Raw genomic sequence first — 19,694 nt, forward strand, 5'->3', positions numbered from 1 at the left:
TTGACGAAAACGATTAAAAGAAAGAATGGCTTATTGTACATCTAGATTTTACAATAACAGAAAAAACAAATTTAAAAGAATTAAATTTTGATGACATGTGGAAACAGATTTTACAAAGTAAAAACTCCAGAAATACTGATAGATATCCCAAACTCAAATCTCTTATGAATGCTGTTAGATCACTTCCAAATTCTAATGCCGACCCAGAAAGAATGTTTTCAATTTTATCAGACTTAAAAACGAAAAAACGAAATAGCCTTTCGTCCGTCTCTGTAAATGCCACTTGCGTTTTGAAATTAGCTTTAAAAGCTAGAAAAGAAACTGTTTTAGACATGGAGATTAATGAAAAGCACTTATCTCTCATGTCGACAGACAACTTATATACACATTGTCCTAAGAAACAGAAAAGTCTTCTTAATCTATATCCTGCAGATATTAATGATATAGTTAATCCCTCGACATCTAATACGCAATAATAATATTTAAAATAAATTTAATAATATTTTTTATATGATACAAGAAAAGTAATTGTGTGCTACTTTTATTACAGTGGTATAACAAGTATCTTGTCTGCAAATGACACCACATTTATAAACGACAGGAATGTAACAAGTATCTTGTCTGCAAATGACACCACATTTATAAACGACAGGAATGTAACAAGTATCTTGTCTGCAAATGACACCACATTTATGATCGACAAGTGTATGATAAGTATTTTGTCTGAAAATGACACCACATTTATAAACGACAGGAATGTAACAAGTATTTTGTCTGCAAATGACACACTTTTAAACGATATGTAACAAGTATCTTGTCTGTAAATGACACCATATTTATGACCGACAAGTGTATGATAAGTATCTTGTCTGCAAACGACACCATATCTATATAAAGGTAATGTATAAAGAAAAATGAAAAGTGGTACAATAGGACTCCTGGCGAAGATCCACTTGAAAAAATCTAACACACCATTAGTGGAACCTCTTGGGTGGTGCGGAAGACCACTATATTAAAATGGTTAAAATAAAGTTAAAATACTAAACTATCCGATGTATAATCACATTGGTATGCTTTGTCCAGATTACTTTTGTGTTAAATAAGATAGTCATAAATATTTTTTAAGTAAAAACATGTTTCTTTTATTTTCAATCAATTCTTTCCTTTACTTCTCAATGTATCTTGCTATTTACAAAAGATATTATGCATTTATAATGTGATTTTTCACGTTAATGTGTAAAATTGGAACATATAAATAAATTAATAATATATTAAATGTTACTTGTTTTGTTTATGTATTGCAATATATAATTTTTATTACTTTATTCTTATTTTATACATTAACGTGAAAAATCATATTCTGCAAATACATAATGTTAAAATATTTTATTAATATGAATGATATATGTTTCATAAAAGACTGTAAATCTCAGAAAAAATATCGTGTCGAGCGAAAGCAACACGCCGCTAGTCGACTTAGTCGCGTGGAGCGAAAGCATTCGGGAAAGCATTTTCGCTGCCAACGCTTGGCAGAAGAAACGGTGCGAGCGTCAAAACCGGTTTTTATGCTAGGCTTGGTGGGAAAGAGATACATGACATAGGTCCGCCCACTTCTACCGTCGACAGCCGAGCGCACACGGACACGTGACGTCAGCGGGTCTCGGTTGTGTGCGTGTAGAGCTCTCCGGGGAAAACTGGCAGCTCTGATCCTAAGTTCTAAGCCAGTCGGGCGACAGCCGGGTATAAAAGAGGCCCGGCTGTACGCCTTTTCACCAGATCCTGTTCGCTGCTCACCAGCAAACATCCTATTGCGAAAGCACTCGCAATCCACCGAGAATATTCGGAGCCTATGCCCAGCAGCCCCACGAGCACGAGCATACTCGTGCACTGACCGAGCATACTCGGTTCCAGGAACCGCTTCCACACGATACGGGAATACCCGTGTCCCGCCGAGCATACTCGGCTCTAGAAACCGTTCCCTCGATACGAGGATACTCGTATTCCGACCAAGCGTACTCGGCCCCAGGAACCGTCCTCCGTTCCCCAGTGCGAACATACTCGCACGGCACCGAGAGTACTCGGCCTCGATCCTCGCATACGAGCATACTCGTATATCGCCGAGAATACTCGGCTCCGCTTCAGACTTCTGATCACTGCAGGACGCGGGCAATACGCGTGTCCTCGCTCCCGTCTTTATCCCTTCAAATCGGGTCCTTACATTCGGCAGGCAATCGCGACTAATCGATTCGAGCAACCATCGAGTCACCGCGCACGCGCCCGAACTATCGATCAGTTCGATCGATAATTGACACCACTCGCACGTATCGATCCACGCGCTTGCAAACCACGACACCCGCGCTTGCGCCGACGTTTCCGCGTCGCCGTACGACCACCGTTACACGCCGCCTTACGCCGTCGTAACTAATATAATTTTGTAACACACATTCGAACACCACATTTATACTCTCCGTATTCACACGGCTGTACATATCTAACTTCGACTTAAATAATAAACCTCGTTATTTCTTATTACACAAAACAGCGCATTCTTTTCACGTGCCCCCAACTGACCGAACTCCTGATTCCGGCGAACTATTCCGCGCAGACAAACATACCGTTTTAAGATTTATATATAGACTTATCTCTTTACATAAAAATATTTCATCATCATTGCGATATCACAGCTTATATTTCCTGACTGTTAATATTGTGCATTATCTTTTTTATAACTTACTACATACCCACTAAACAAAATTACGTTTCAGAAATGTTACAACAATGTCACATTGTGGCAGTGTAATGTTTGCCGGTATATCTCAGAAACATCTACCAAACATGTCGGTAACCCAAAATGTCCTACATTATTTACATTACATATGGGATGTTACATTTGCGACGTTCCTGAAACGTTTAAGGAACCTAGATGCGGCGTCCGAGAAACGTTTCAAATGTAACATTGTTGCCGTAACGTTCATGTGGCAAATCTGGAACGTTACATTTTATATAATTAAAACATCGCAATAATGTTATTTTAAAAACATTACGAAAGTCAATATTTGTAACGTCCATTAAATACAATTATAATTGTGTCTAATCAATATTTTTTAATAAATACACGTTTGAATAAATACACATTCTGTTGATCTTCCATGGACGTTGCAAATATTAAATTCCGTTCTGCTGATTTAGAATAAAGAAATTTTAGTTCAAGTTTATAATTTTTATTTATTTATTATTTATATATATGTGCAATATTGTACAAGAAACAATATATATAAAATATAAAAGTATCTTTATATGCTAAATCACATATTTTTTAAAGAAATAACCGTTTCAAAATAAAAATATTAATTTTTCTTCAGTAAAAATAAAAACTACATAATCTTAATAAAGATATTAATTAGTCTTTGGTAACAATAAAAAGAAAATCTTAACGAAAAAATAAAATATTTGTGTAATAATATAGTAGATAAACAAGTCTTATTGCTGTGGTTGCTGCTTTGCCTGTACAAAATAAATGAAAGTGCTGAGAAATATGTTTGTTATGTCAAAAACAATAAAAGACACATAAAATATAAAAATTAATTACTAGCTCCCTATCATAGCGAGTTTTTGAGTATCTAAACCTATCTAATGTTTTACAAGATATTTTGTATTTTATGTCAAAACTGTAATTTACAAGCCTCATAACTCGAAAAGTACTTAATGAAAAATAACTTTATTATAGTGTTTTGAAAAGCTCTTGACACCAGCTATTAGATTTTGGAATCAAAAATAGGGGTTTCTATTTAAAAAACCTAACCTAACCTTGAAATGATCTTGAAGGTCAAACTCAAGGTCAAATTGAAGGTCACCGTTGAATTCCACGTTGAAAATTACTTCAGAAATGACCTTGACCTTTTTCAAAAATACCTTACATAAGAAAATATTTAGTCGTCCCGGGACTTAATTGACACCCTGTATAATATGTACTTACATGACACGAATCTCGAACGTCATCAACAGTCATTGCTTCCATATTTATTATAAAACCAATGCAGCCTAACAAGCATCAAAATAATCTATAATAGCCTGCTCATATGCAGAGCGAGGAACAACCGGCAAACTATAGAGAGGCAAACGCAGAGAACATGTCTTCGAACATTACAGAAAAACATTCCAAGTAAAACGTTTATGGAATGTTTTACAATACACGTTTTATTAACGTCATTATTGTAACATTGCTGTAATGTCTCTTATCATTACAACTTAAGCATCTCAAATGAAACATTTATTGGATGTTGCTAAATATTTCTTTTCTAACATCCCAAATTATCGAAATAACAGCCAAAATGTAACATTTCTGGAACGAATGCGTGAACGTTACAATTGCAATGTTATTTTTAAATGTTTACAAAAAGTTTCATAAACATTTTTATTTAATGTTTCAAATTTGCAGTATTATTGCCGAAATGTAACATCGCCTGTATGTTTTATGTTTAGTGGGTATAATCATGTTTTTTATTGCTACTTTATGATAAAATTATTCTTGCCAAAGTTTATGTAACAATTAAATATTTTAATTTTGCAGATATAAAGTCAATATGAATAGACGACCTAAGAGAGAAAATATAAAAAAATCTTTGCGTTATGAAACTACTGAATCTTCTGACAATGAAGGGAAATCAGCTAAACGATATAAAGAGCAAAACAAGACTTCTGTTACAGATGAGATCAGAGATATTCGAAAGAATTTATCACAATATGAGAATAAAGAATTGGCTAAACAGAAAGCAATTAACAGTGCATCCAAATGTCATTCTGCATCTATAACGTTACTCTCAACTGACAAATCAATTCACTTGCCGTCACGTATAGATGATTAAATTTACCTATCGTATCTCAATCTTCATTTTGTACGATATCTAAGCCTTCATGTTCTTCAACAATTAAACATCCATCATTTACAAATTCTCAAACATTCTCAGAATCTCAGATTTTATCTTTTCCATTAACTTCAATGATTGATACTGAACAAATACGTAATAAAAAATATGATTATGAAATGAATAATAATACAGAGTGTCCTATCGGAAATATAGAAATACCTTGTCAAAATGCGACTAAACATCTTTCATCATACGAATGTTTGCCAGTATCATCGGCATCTCATATTTTACCATTAATTCCGATGACAAATAATATGGTTCATTATACACCACATCATAATAGAGAATCAACACGTAATCAGAAGATGGCACATCTTGAAAATACAATTGAATTGTCTTCAGTAATAAGTCTTGAATCTTATACATCATCTTCACCTCAATCTTATTCATCCTCACTGTCACGTGATTCCGAGACTCCATCATTGACTTTGCTGTCAGATCCAGTACCTCATAATAATGTTATTTATAAAACACAACCTAATTATATACTCACTTCTAATCACGAACATCCTAATCCCACCATAACGTATTATCAAAATACTCTTGTCTTATTGGTCAGCGTCGTTAGCATTTCTTTTTCTATCTAAAAGACGTCTTTCCTTTTCTAACATTTCTAACATGGCGGCGCTCAGACCTGTCAGCTCGCAGCTTTGATGATTTATTAATTACATTGATATAATTAATATCGGTCGTAAAATGTATATATAACGTGTTATGGAGACGAATAAAGATAGTGTATATCAAAATAATAGTATTCTTCATGAAAATAATTTTTTTCGATCTTAAAGTGCAGAAGTGTAGCAAGACATGTTGACAACACTCTCAGTATTCTGTGGTTAGTGGACAGACAGAACAGAATGAAATTGACTGGAAATGATAAATATTGTTAGAACTAATTTAGTATACATAGAACAGAAATATCAAACTTTGATATTTAATTTTATTTATTTTAGACAAATCATATACTAAAGTCTCGAATCATGTGCTTTTTTGACAAAAAGTATGATAAAATTAAAATTTATACAATCATACCAATTATCACTATGCCTTATGTGACAATTGTTTAGAGACTTTAGTGTATGATTTGTCTAAAATAAATAATAAGTCTAAAAAAAAAAAAAATTAAATAGCTCAAAGTTTAATATTTCTGTTCTATGTATACTAAATTAGTTTCAACAATATTTATAATTTCCAGTCAATTTTATTACAATCAAAACAAAAGTGTTTTACCTTTCAAAAAAATTGTTGTATATATTAAATAAAAAAAACTGTCGTATATATATTATTAAAAAATAAAAAATTATATCTATCAAAAAATTACCTTTTTTAAAAAAAGGTTAAAAAAAGGCGCCAAGTACACGCTCTTGTCACAACTAAAACAAAACAGTATTGTTTTACTTTTCAAAAGTTGCGTGTTGCAAACTACATACTTTTTCTTGAAAGCAACTATGTGTTTTCTTTATACCAATTGATTCGTCTTATTATTTTATGCATAAAAGTATTAAGGTAAGATTCTCAAAAATTGAATGTTTTACAAGATATTTTGTATTTTATGTCAAAATAATGTAATTTACAAGCCTCATAACTCGAAAAGTACTTAATAAAAAATAACTTCATTATAGTGTTTTGAAAAGCTCTTGACACCAGCTATTAGATTTTGGAATCAAAAATAGGGGTTTCTATTTAAAAAACCTAACCTAACCTTGAAATAACCTTGAAGGTCAAGCTCAAGGTCAAATTGAAGGTCACCGTTGAATTCCTCGTTGAAAATTACTTCAGAAATGACCTTGACCTTTTTCAAAAATACCTTACATGAGAAAATATTCAGCCGTCCCGGGACTTAATTGACACCCTGTATAATTAATTATATTATATACTATATTTTATCATATTTTACATATATTATATTATACATACTATATATATTATTAGATATACTATATATACAATATTGTCTGGCCAAGTTCCAAAAAAGACACTCCAATATGTTTATATTTTAATAATTATCTAAATTTTTAATATATTTTGGTTATTTACGCGCGTCGCGATTACTTTGGACGCCTCGATACGAGTCGGGAATTAAAATAATGTGAGAGAGTAGTTGCAGATAATACCAATATATTATAAAACACAATCTTTGAATAGTCGGTACAGCAATGTATAAAAATCGTGCGGATTATAAATGCGACTGTACACGGCGACCGCCTGTAGCGGACTCCTCGAGCATGTAATCGCTCTTCCTATCGTTCGCCTTAAAACTTCACCTTCGATAGGCTTCGAAAATATTCTATTCGTTTATTTCTTGTCTGTTACGTCCCGATGTTTGTCACTGTGCTTCTCGTCTACCGTCTCGTCTGTTATCTTTATTTATGTTTATTTGACCGTATTCGTATACGTGTTTCTCTGGTTAATATTTTTTCTTTTTGGGAAAGCATGTGACGATATAATCGCCACAATATCATCAACATGAAAAGTAACTGATATATTATTTAAGATGCAAATTCAAAATAAACATACATAAAATATACATAAAATGTATAAATAAAACTGATCAAAATTTGATTGAAAAAAATTTAATTAAAATAACAAAACATTTATTAAAAAATACAAAAAAACTTGGCGCTGCCACACCGAACAATATGTAAACTAACATAATGTCAATTAATTACATGATGTCAGTTAATCATTCTAATTATTACATTATTACTCATTTTCATTGTTTCATAATACTTTGAGGTGTAAAGAGGGGGAGAGGGGCCCCTCGACGGGGGTGAAAGAGGGATGGCGCGAAGAGCTGCGCTGGGAAGAGGAGGCGATTAAAGGGGAGGGGCTAAGCCCGTTAGCAGCGCCAAGTTTTTTTGTATTTTTTAATAAATGTTTTGTTATTTTATAATAATTAAATTTTTTTTAATCAAATTTTGATCAGTTTTATTTATACATTTTATGTATATTTTATGTATGTTTATTTTGAATTTGCATCTTGAATAATATATCAGTTACTTTTCATATTGAAGATATATTAAAAATTTAGATAATTATTAAAATATAAACATATTGGAGTGTCTTTTTTGGAACTTGGCCAGACCTTATCATTTATGAATTTTTGTGCTATATCACCTACTTTTTTATAAATGTACAAAATTAATTATGTGACAGAATTGAGATTATTTTTCAATTATTTTTGCACATTTCGGATGTAACATTTGTATTGACTCAATTATATATTAACTAAATTATCTTACATTCAAACACAAGTATTTTGTATCACACTTACATTCTGTGAAACAGATATTTTATTTCGAATATTCAAACTAAACTATTTTTTGTTGAAACATCTTTGGTTTGACTGTCCCATTGATATGAAGTCATGGATAGCTGATATAAAATATCATTGGTTTGATATCACGGTTATGTTAAAATTTTTACAAAATATGCGAAATAAAACTATAATATCAAATCAAAGACATGTTAAGCATAAAATAATTTAGTTGAAACATTCGAAATGACACGTATTATGTTTCACATGGCGTAGTTGTGATATCAAATGCAATACTTATGCTATTATTATTTTGTAATATTACAAATAAAACATCTGTTTTACAGAATATAAGTGTGATATGAAATAAAATACTTGTATTATAATGTGAAATATTTTAGTTAATATGTAACTAAGTTAATATAAATGTACAAAATTAATTACGTGACAAAATTGTAATTATTTTTTTATTATTTTTGCGACATTTTGGATGTAACATTTATATTAAGTCAGTTATATATTAACTAAATTATTTTACATTCTAACACAAGTATTTTGTTTTTTTCATATCACACTTACATTCTGTAAAACAGATGTTTTATTTCTAATATTGAAATTAAACTATTTATAGTTGTAACATGTCTTTGGTTTCACTGCCCCATTGATATAAAGCTATAGATAGCTGATATGAAATATCTTTGGTTTGATATCACAGTTACATTAAAATTTTACAATATGCAAAATAAAACTATGATATCAAATCAGAAACATGTTAAACATAAAATAATTTAGTTAAAACATTTGAAATGACACTTATTATGTTTCATATAACGTAACTATGATATCAAACGCAAGACTTATGTAATTAGTTATTTTCTAATATTACCAATAAAACATCTATTTCACATGACGTAAATGCAATATAAAACACAAAACGTATTATAATGTAAAATAATTTAGTTAATATGTAATTAAGTTAATGTAAAAATGTACAGAAATGTACAGATTTATTGAAATACACCATACAAATATGTATGGCCTTAAATTATTAAAATATTCAATTATTTAATTGAAAAATTATTTGAAATTTCCATAGTGCAACTTGGGGAAGTCGAATTCGTTGACCCTTGGCACTTGGTGCGAGAAATTCACGTAGCGCAACTCGCGGTACTCAAATTTGTCGACTTTTGACACCTGGTGCGAGAAATTCCCGTTGCGCAACTCGCGAAAGTCGAATTCGTCAACCCTTGGCACCTGGTGCGAAAAATTCCCGTAGCGCAACTCGCGGAAGTCAAATTCGTCGACCCTTGGCACCTGGTGCGAGGAATTCCCGTAGCACAACTCGGGGTAGTCGAACTCGTCGACTCTTGGCATCTGGTGCAAAAAATTCCTGTAGCGCAACTCGAGGAAATCGAAATCGTCGACTCTTGGCACTTGGTGCGAGAAATTCCTGTAGCGTAACTCCCGAAAGTCAAATTCGTCGACCCTTGGAATCTGGTGCGAGAAATTCACGTAGCGCGACTCCCGAAAGTCGAATTCGTCGACCCTTGGCACCTGGTGCGAAAAATTCTTGTAGCGCAACTCGGGAAAGTCGAATTTGTCGACCCTTGGCATCTGATGCAAAAAATTCCCGTAACGCAACTTGCGAAAGTCAAATTCGTCGACCCTTGGCACCTGGTGCGAGAAATTCTCGTAGCGCACTTCGGGGAAGTCGAAATCGTCGACTCTTGGCACCTGGTGCGAAAAATTTCCATAAATTATAAATAATACCCTGGGCCCCGTAAATTCTTCATCCGCCCCTGCGGACAGAGGAGAAGAAGGAGACGAAGGAGATTTCTTAATTAAAAATGAAAAACATCACTTTTTAATCGCATGTATCTCCGGAACGGCTGGACCGATTTTAATTTTTTTCGGCCCAAATTACTCGTGGCGATGCCACCTTTCAGGACATACTATGTGTTTTTATAAAATTTTTTATATTTTAGTTGCTACAAACCCCCGAAAAGTCGACTTTGTGCGCGCAGGATAAGAAACTTAGTAGTGTCATTTTCTGAACTTTGCCAGAGACTCTTTTCCTGACTTAGTAGTATCGTTTTTTGAACTTGGCCGGAGACACTACCGCGTCTCCTGATAAAAAAATTTTAAAAATATTTAAAAAATAAAAATATTTATTAAAAAACGCAAAAAAACTTGGCGCTGCTACACCTCAAAGTAATGAAATTAACATCAAGAGACACGGTAGTGTCTCGCGCCAAGTTCACGCGCAGCGCAAGACCGACCGTGTATCTTTACGCGAGCCCGAAAGTTGAGACGAGCCGAGATTATCGGATCTCAATAACGGCTGGGCCGATTGAGTTGTTGTTAGGCTCAATCGATAGCGCATACCCAAATTACATAAGAAAAGTATGCTTGTTTTTACTGTAGGTGCTGTAGAAAAAAAGTTATAATAGTCCAAAGTCGAAATGTCTAAAATAGTACGATAAAAATGTCCAGCTAAAATGTCCATGTTCCGATTTCTGACGTTAGGTGCGCTGATGGCGCTGAGAAGCCGCGCGGCGCGCGCTTACGTTGGCATTTGCATTTATTTATTTACATAACCTTTCAGTTCAGAAAGTGTGAAAATAAAAAAAAAGTGATAATAGTGAATTCGGTCTAACAAATTTGGCCACTCGCACTATGCACACTTAATAAGACTGCTTATCCAGAGCAGTGTAGTGCGAGTGACCAAATTTGTTAGAAATTCGTATTAAGTGAAATAAGTGTATAAGTGTAAAGTGTATTATATCGAGGTGTGATTTTATTTCCTTGGTTGGCTAAAGTATATGACAGAGCTCTATTCAATAAGAAAGATGGGTATGCGTAGTTGTATTGTATGAATAACTATATCTATTTTTTTTTACATGGATGTTATATATAGATAACTTTATCTTTTATATAGAGAGGATAACATTTCAACAATGTTGGTGAGAAAGAAGTAAAAGGCAGGCCACATATGTTTTATCAAGTTTTGATTGATCAACGAGATTGTCCTTTTATAGTAAGAAGCAAAAAATTATAATTTTTATCTTGCTTTATATGTATGTATATAATACTTTTATATTTTTATTAGGCAATCATGAGATCCAGACAAGGAACCATGTTTTGTAGCATATAAGAAAAAGATAAGAGATCTTCCGAGCATGGCAGAAAAAAAATCAAACATGGCTTGAATTATCGGAAGTACATAAAGAAACAACAGAGAATGTCTGCGTTATATTACTGTTATATATATATCAGCATAGCTTTTACTTCAAACTTTCTACTAAAACTATTTCATCATATAAAAATTTCTGATAATTATTCGCTGGATGATTTTTTGAATTAAATGTTTAGATTAATCAACATTTTACATTGAGTATAATTCACATCTCCTTTAGTTTATTTTTATTTACAATCAATTATCAAGTTTTATACAATTCTCACAATAATTTTTAAATATAAATTTATTTGCATATTTTACAGAATTTTGTGACACTTGTGATGATACCCGTACGATGGTGCATTCCTAATGCATGATATGAGTCTTAAGCTACAGGATACGTCGCGAAGCATACATCAGTAATGAAATCATTATACATCACAAAGCACTGCAAGCGACTTGCGAAAAATCTAAGACTAATGGTGGTATCGAATCGTAAGTTGCGCATACGTACGTAGTTGCCAACGAGAGTGCAGACAGATGAAACATTTGATTACAGTAACTCTAATAATGCAACGGATTGGATTATAGTTAATATACAACAAACTGGTAAATATAAAACAATTAAAGTATGCGTTGTCTTAATACATTTAGCTATAATTACTTAAAAGTTTTACAAAATTTCTTGCTTAACTTAAGCTTTCAAAGTTGAATTGTTAACTAAAAGAGATTATTCAATTAATAAATAAATTAATAATTTTCAATAAACATGTTTAAACAAATGCTTTAAAGTAAATTATTCAAAAATAATTAGTTTTAAAAGTATTTCAATATCAACAGAATATTTGTGTAAGAAAGTATCCTTAATCAATTCTCGATTAAAAAACTCTACACTCAAAAAAATATTTCGCTGATGTAGTTAGATTTCTAGATATCGCAACAAGTATGTATCGCTATTTTTCGTATCTGTGAAAACATTGTTTGTCACATATAGAATTTATAGCAGTAATGTTCTAGCAATAGCTTCTGAAAAATTTTGGTACCATTGCTAAATGTTATTCATTGCATGATCTAACACGTGATTGATCTTATATAGATAGGCGCTTTAGAGAAACTTTCTTTTTAAAGTTCACAAACAATACAGATATATATTCTGTTTCTGTCATCTAAACTGATTAAGTAATTACATATGCAATATCACAACAGTTGCTAATCATTTATCTGTTTTAGTTAATTTTTTACACCTAGAAAATTTTAGCTATTATTGCAAGATCATTTTTTTGAGTGTAATAAAAACAATTATGCCTCTGCGTTATAGGATATTATCGCGTCTATTATGATGATTTCGAAAACTGGATCAAACTTGAAAACTACTTAAACTCAGAAAATTATGCGAAAATACATATTCTTAATCGTGCCCAAATCATCGATGATGCGTTTTACTTCTTTTTACAAAGAGAACTAAGTTATAACTTGTTTTGGAATCTTACAAAATTCGTAACACGAGACGCGAATTTTGTCACATGGTATCCTATGATTAAAGTTTTCGAATCCTTTGCTTGCCTATATCCGCTTGGATATGGTTATAAAATAACGGTACGTACTGATAAATTTCGACGAAAAAAAGTTAGAAATTACACACTGTTTATTAAATAAATAAAACTAATAGTGTTAAATTTGAATTTAACGATTTTTTAGGAAAACATAAAAAACAGAATAAATGAACTTCTTACAAAAATTGGATACACTGAAAAACCGACAGATCACACTCTTACTACATATTTGAGAGAAGAAGCTGTAAAATGGGGATGTGTACTCAATGTTTCTGAGTGCCAAAAAGTAGCTACTTCGGAATTCAACAAGGAGCTTCAAAATTCTGTAGAAAACAGGTAAACCCGCTTTACAGCTATAATATCTAATCAGAATGTTGTTGCACTTATGCTGATTTTAAATTATTTCATTATTAAAATTTCGAATAGTAAACGAAATTGTAGTAAAAAAAATTTTCTTGATGCAGTTTGATAGGGAAGAAATGGATATACTGCTGCAGTTTAAGAACTGCAAACCACACTATTTGGTACACAATATGGGAGAAATGGAAGGCAACGTCTGATGAAAGTTTATAGAATACCTAACTTGCTCTGAAAATTATAATATTATTTGCAACTTTTTAATACTATTAGAAAAAATTCCGTCTAATAATAGGAATTGGACCACTAAACGTGCTAACGCATTTCTCTCTACTGTTGCCAAACATGCAAAAAGAGATGAAGTGAATTCTTGTCTTTATAAAATTTTGAAAGATATTAGTTTTAGTTCAAATAGGTAATAACGTTTTCTTGTAACAATACAGGGTGTCCCGATAAAATGTATATAGATTTTATTCTTATATATATTTTGACGAGTAAAATGGACAGACGTTAACTTGTTGTTCTGTTGGTTACCTACAGTTAACAAATGTTCAAAGTACTCATCAGCACCAATGCATTGTTGGTGTGTAACTGAGCGACATATGCACTATCTTTTTTTTAGCTAATAGCAGCACAAGCATTTTCAATTTCTCAGGCCGTGCAGTGCTCTTAGTTTTGTAGCGTATATATTGTTCCTTCGATACCCTAAGCAAATGTACAGTGGTGTTAAGTCAGGAGATCGAGATGCACACTTCACACTTCCTCTTTGTCCTATCCATCTCCTAGAAACGTGACATCAAGAAAATTTCTCACATCGGTTCGGTAATGTGGTGGTGCACACTGCTGAAAGTAACAGTTTTGTTTCAGGTCATTAAAAGCTGGTATGATTTTGTCTCGCGAAAAAATGCCTGTGCTACTATTCTGCTAGAAATAATATAATGCGTATGTGGCTCTGTTGTATATCGTCACCAATACATTGGTGCAGATAATGATCATTTTGAACATTTGTAACATTACGGTAAAATTGCCAATGCAACAATAAGTTAACGTCTGTCTTACTTGTGAAAATGTATGGTAATTATCATTTAAATTGTTAAAATATATAATAAAATGTATATTTATTTTATTGGGACATGCTGTATATTACTGGATTTATACAATATTTCTTAATCATTCATATATATTATAATAACTAATCATGAATATTTGTTCCATTTGTTAAACTTATCGATTTTTATTATGCTTTTGTAGGACAAATGACATAATTGCAACATCAATTGTAATTATTACACACTCCGGATATCACATGGCAAAGGTATATTTTCTCAACTTTATTCTAACACAAACATCTCTTGATTTCTAAATATAACGATTATTTATATCTACATATATAATTTGTTACATATATAATATAAATATTTAATTATACTTTACATTGTTTGAATTATGTGTTGCCAACTGCAGTGTGAGAGATTTGTATTGTTTAATATTATTGAAGTAATATGTTTCAGATACTTTGGTTCGCAGAAAATCACTATGAAATACCAATGATTCATGTCATTGAAAGTAAAATAAGGATGTTTCAGATACTTTGGTTCGCAGAAAATCACTATGAAATACCAATGATTCATGTCATTGAAAGTAAAATAAGGAAACGAAAATTGGTTATACTTTACATTGTGAATTATGTGTTGCCAACTGCAGTGTGAGAGATTTGTATTGTTTAATATTATTGAAGTAATATGTTTCAGATACTTTGGTTCGCAGAAAATCACTATGAAATACCAATGATTCATGTCATTGAAAGTAAAATAAGGAAACGAAAATTGGTTATACTTTACATTGTGAATTATGTGTTGCCAACTGCAGTGTGAGAGATTTGTATTGTTTAATATTATTGAAGTAATATGTTTCAGATACTTTGGTTCGCAGAAAATCACTATGAAATACCAATGATTCATGTCATTGAAAGTAAAATAAGGAAACGAAAATTGGAATACGGAAGACTAATCAGTAACTACGGGCACTATTTCAGTACCGAAACGCATAACTAGCGAAATATTAATATCTGATTATTCAAAACTATTTAATTTTCGTTCTGATATGAATATACTGTTATGAATATCGCAAGACATAATAAACATGATATAATTATTACATTAATTGTAATAATTATTTGTTACGGATATTCCGCTTTTTTTTCCGCCCCGACCACGATTCCGAAAATATTTGCGGCTGCCACGTTGGCCCGCTCTTTTCCATCTTCTGGCTGTAACAGAAAAAATTGTTTAAAATTAAATAATTAATTAATTATTGATCAATTTGCTACAAAAACTAAGTTATGTAACTTTTAGTTGCTATACTTACGTTGTGCTGCAGCCTGATTTTGTGGCATTGGCGGCTGCGACGGCTGCGACGGCAGTGACGGCAGTGACGGCAGTGGCGGCTGCGAAGGCAGTGGCGGCTGCAAAGGCAAAGGCAGTGGCGGCTGCGACGGCAGTGGAGGCTGCGACGGCAGTGGCGACTGCGAAGGCAGTGGAGGCTGCGACGGCAGTGGAGGCTGCGACGGCAGTGGAGGCTGCGAAGGCAGTGGAGGCTGCGAAGGCAGTGGCGGCTGCAAAGGCGAAGGCAGTGGCGGCTGCGAAGGCAGTGGCGGCTGCGAAGGCAGTGGCGGCTGCGACGGCAGTGGAGGCTGCGACGGCAGTGGCGGCTGCGACGGCAGTGGCGACTGCGAAGGCAGTGGAGGCTGCGACGGCAGTGGAGGCTGCGACGGCAGTGGAGGCTGCGACGGCAGTGGCGGCTGCGACGGCAGTGGAGGCTGCGACGGCAGTGGCGGCTGCGATGGCAGTGGCGACTGCGAAGGCAGTGGAGGCTGCGACGGCAGTGTTCCTGATGACAGCTTTTCTTCCGTCTGCATGACTAAAAAAGATATTAATAATTTAATAAAAAAACATTTTAATTATCAGTTAATTTTTACTTACTTTTCGTACCACGTGTTCTTATTAATTCTTATTAATCAAGAGACACGGTAGTGTCTCGCGCCAAGCCGACCGCACCGCACACGTCATCGAATAAAATGGCCAGATATAACACCGAGGCTTACACACATTCAATCTAGAGTGGCGTATACCTATTGCGCGAAGCGTTCTGTATAACACCACACATACGCGATTCTTGATTGGCTGTGTATGGGCCCCGTCTGCCTAAAATCATATAAGCGCAAACGGTGCCTTGTGATTGGTCCAACTTTCAGCGCGAATGTGATAGATTGATATGTCATTTCTTTTCTATGCAATTATTAAAACCCAATTGGATACTTTTATATATATAACAGTTTGTCAACAAATAGTAGTCTATCTATGTAGATATGACTCTATGTTGTGTTTATTAACTCTGTTGTTATTAATGTCAAGAGACACGGTAGTGTCTCGCGCCAAGTTTGTCTCTTGACAGTCATCAAGTGTATTAATAAAAGAATAAGAGAAAAAGAAGAATAAGCTGTATATTAACGCACTTCGAGGTATGTGTAAAATTAATAATAATGTATTAATATTAATAGTTGACAAACTACGATGCACGATTTTTTCTATTTATGATTGTTTGTATTTATACATAATTCTTAGTTATTATATCAAATTAATTATTGCAGTAATAAAAGAATCTGATTTTTACAGTGATAATAATAAAATTTGGAAGAAGAGGAAACAGCAGTACACTTATAGAGGTATGTTTCTAATAACGTATTTATTAGTTAATTTTATTATAATTAGTTAACATTTTATTATATTATTTTTATTATTGCAGTGATAAAAAAATCAGATTTGGAAGAAGGTAAGATTTTTATTTAAATAATTATATTAAGTGGTTTATGTCAATTGTATGATAATCACCAAGGTGTATATTTATTTCTGTTAAATATTTTTATTTTATAGGACTCTTGGAGGGTTTAGGTGCCTGGAGGATCAAGGTGTTTCAAGGATTTTGGTAAAGTATATTTTTATTTTTATTTTAATAAAGGCTGCTGTGCGCCGATACAAGGCTGCTGTGCGCCTGCAAAAAAGGCTGCTGTGCGCCTGCAAGAAAAGGCTGCTGTGCGCCTGCAAGAAAAGGCTGCTGTGCGCCTGTAAAAAAGGCTGCTGTGCGCCTGTAAAAAAAGGCTGCTGTGCGCCTGTAAAAAAAGGCTGCTGTGCGCCTATAAAAAAGGCTGCTGTGCGCCTGCAAAAAAGGCTGCTGTGCGCCTATAAAAAAAGGCTGCTGTGCGCCTATAAAGATATATAATAGAAAATAATATATATATTTATTTTAATAAGACAAAAATGTCTAAAAAAACAGAAAAACAGATGGCGTTGAAACCAGATCAGAAAAATATTATTGTTCAAGGTCACTGGTTAAATGATGAACATATGGATCATTTTAATCAACTTTTAAAAAATTGCTCTGATTATAGACCTGAAGGATCGTGGAAATTGTATTTTCCTGATAACATAGAATCTGTACCAGAAAATAAGAAACATATACAGATATTATTTAGCTCAAATAATCATTGGGTATGTAGTTATTATGATAAAAAAAACTTATTTATCTATGATTCATTAAATTTGAAAAAGTTGCACAGTGATCATGACAAGTTTTTAAAACGATTATTTCCAATTTATCCTTTTCATGAGCGGCGTATTAAATTTCCTATTGTACAAAGTCAACCAAATGGTGATGATTGCGGTGTTTTTGCAATAGCTTTTGCGATTTCATTGTTATTTAATATTAAACCCGAAAAAGTGAGATATGACCATAGTTTAATGCGTTCGCATTTAATGAAAATTTTTGAATCTAATGTGATTGAGCATTTCCCTCAGGATTCTAAATATGGTGTTTCTCAAAAAGTGCTTCCATTAGCGATAATAAGAGGAAGAGAAGTTGATGCAAATCGTAAACGTATCATACGTCAGAATAAGACAGAGCAAGTAAAAGCAAAGCAATTATTACAAAAAAATCATGAATTTAAAGATCAGAAAAATATTATTGCTCGAAACGACATGTTAGACGATGCACATATGGATTATTTTGCACAACTTTTAACAAATTGTTCTGATTATAAACCTATTGAAACGTGGAAATTAAATCTTCTTCATGAAATACAACCTGTATCAGAACATAAGAAACATATACAGATATTATATAGCTCAAATAAACATTGGATATGTAGTCATTATGATAGAAAAAACTTATTTATCTATGATTCGTTAAACATAAAAAAGTTGCACAAAGATCATGAACAATTTTTAAGACGATTATTTCCAACTTATCCTTTTGATAAACGGCCTGTTAGATTTCCTACTGTGCAAAGTCAACCGAATGATTACGATTGTGGTGTTTTTGCAATAGCTTTTGCAATTTCATTGTTATTTAATATTAAACCCGAAAAAGTGAGATATAACCACAGTTTAATGCGTTCGCATTTAATGAAAATTTTTGAATCTAATGTGATTGAGCATTTCCCTCAGGATTCTAAATATGGTGTTCCTCAAAAAGTGCTTCCATTAGCGATAATAAGAGGAAGAGAAGTTGATGCAAATCGTAAACGTATCATACGTCAGAATAAGGCAGAACAACAAAAAGTTAATCGATTGCAAAAGAATCGTGAATTTAAAAACGATTTAAGTAAGAAAAATGAAAATAAACATAAAAATCAAAAAGAAAAGTTTCCATATAAAGAAAATGTAGAAAACATTTGTACTCTAAAACGGAAACGATATACAGATTTAGAAAATAATTGCGCTAAAAAAAGAAGACGAATAGATTTTGTAAGACAACGCGCACAAAAACGCAAACGTTGTGCTATAGTTATGCAAAACGAACAAAGTAAACAAAAAATATTAGAGCGTAAATGTTGTAACAGACAATATTACGAGAAGAAAAGAGAAGAAAGAAGAAAAGAGAATAAAAGCAAATTTGTAATAAATAAATGCAATGTTGCAAATAAAATTATTAAAAAATATAAAAATTTTCGGTGTCAGAATTCAACAATAAAACTTCATACTTCTTTGACAATAATTATTAAAAATATTTCAAATAAATTAAATATTACAGGTCAGATCGAAAAACAATTAGAAGCCGAGAAAATAATACGTTGGTGTATACATATTAGGAACGGTTATATTCGCAAGATGTATAATATATTAGCTGTACTTAAAAAGAAATCAGAAGTATGCTTGACTCTTGTTGATAAGTGTTGTGGAATTAATGAAAAATTAGATGTGTTATGTGGGATATCTAGACACACAGCATCATCTGAAAATTATTTTGTAGAGTCTACATATCGTAATGCAATTTTGGAAGAATATAATTCACATCAAATATGTCATATATGTAATAAATATATGTAGACATAAAGCTTTATATTTAGATATCAGGAAATGGGTATG

General features: G+C 32.7%; 1 protein-coding gene and 1 long non-coding RNA gene across 2 annotated transcripts; one reads left to right on the plus strand and one right to left on the minus strand.

Moving 5' to 3' along the window:
- Window positions 1-11,595: 11,595 nt before the first annotated feature.
- Window positions 11,596-14,338, plus strand: LOC136998451 (uncharacterized). The gene is made up of 3 exons (XR_010889030.1): window positions 11,596-11,971; window positions 12,681-12,958; window positions 13,061-14,338. It is a non-coding gene; the product is annotated as an uncharacterized lncRNA (long non-coding RNA).
- Window positions 14,186-17,395, minus strand: LOC136998449 (uncharacterized). The gene is made up of 3 exons (XM_067351096.1): window positions 16,254-17,395; window positions 15,640-16,191; window positions 14,186-15,541 (listed from the first exon to the last, which is right to left on the minus strand). The coding sequence occupies exons 2-3, from the start codon at window positions 16,187-16,189 to the stop codon at window positions 15,432-15,434; spliced, it is 660 nt and encodes a 219-aa protein (XP_067207197.1). The 5' UTR covers window positions 16,190-16,191; window positions 16,254-17,395; the 3' UTR covers window positions 14,186-15,431.
- Window positions 17,396-19,694: the final 2,299 nt, after the last annotated feature.

This window comes from Linepithema humile, chromosome 3, assembly GCF_040581485.1.
Source record: "Linepithema humile isolate Giens D197 chromosome 3, Lhum_UNIL_v1.0, whole genome shotgun sequence".
Taxonomy (NCBI): Eukaryota; Metazoa; Arthropoda; class Insecta; order Hymenoptera; family Formicidae; genus Linepithema; species Linepithema humile.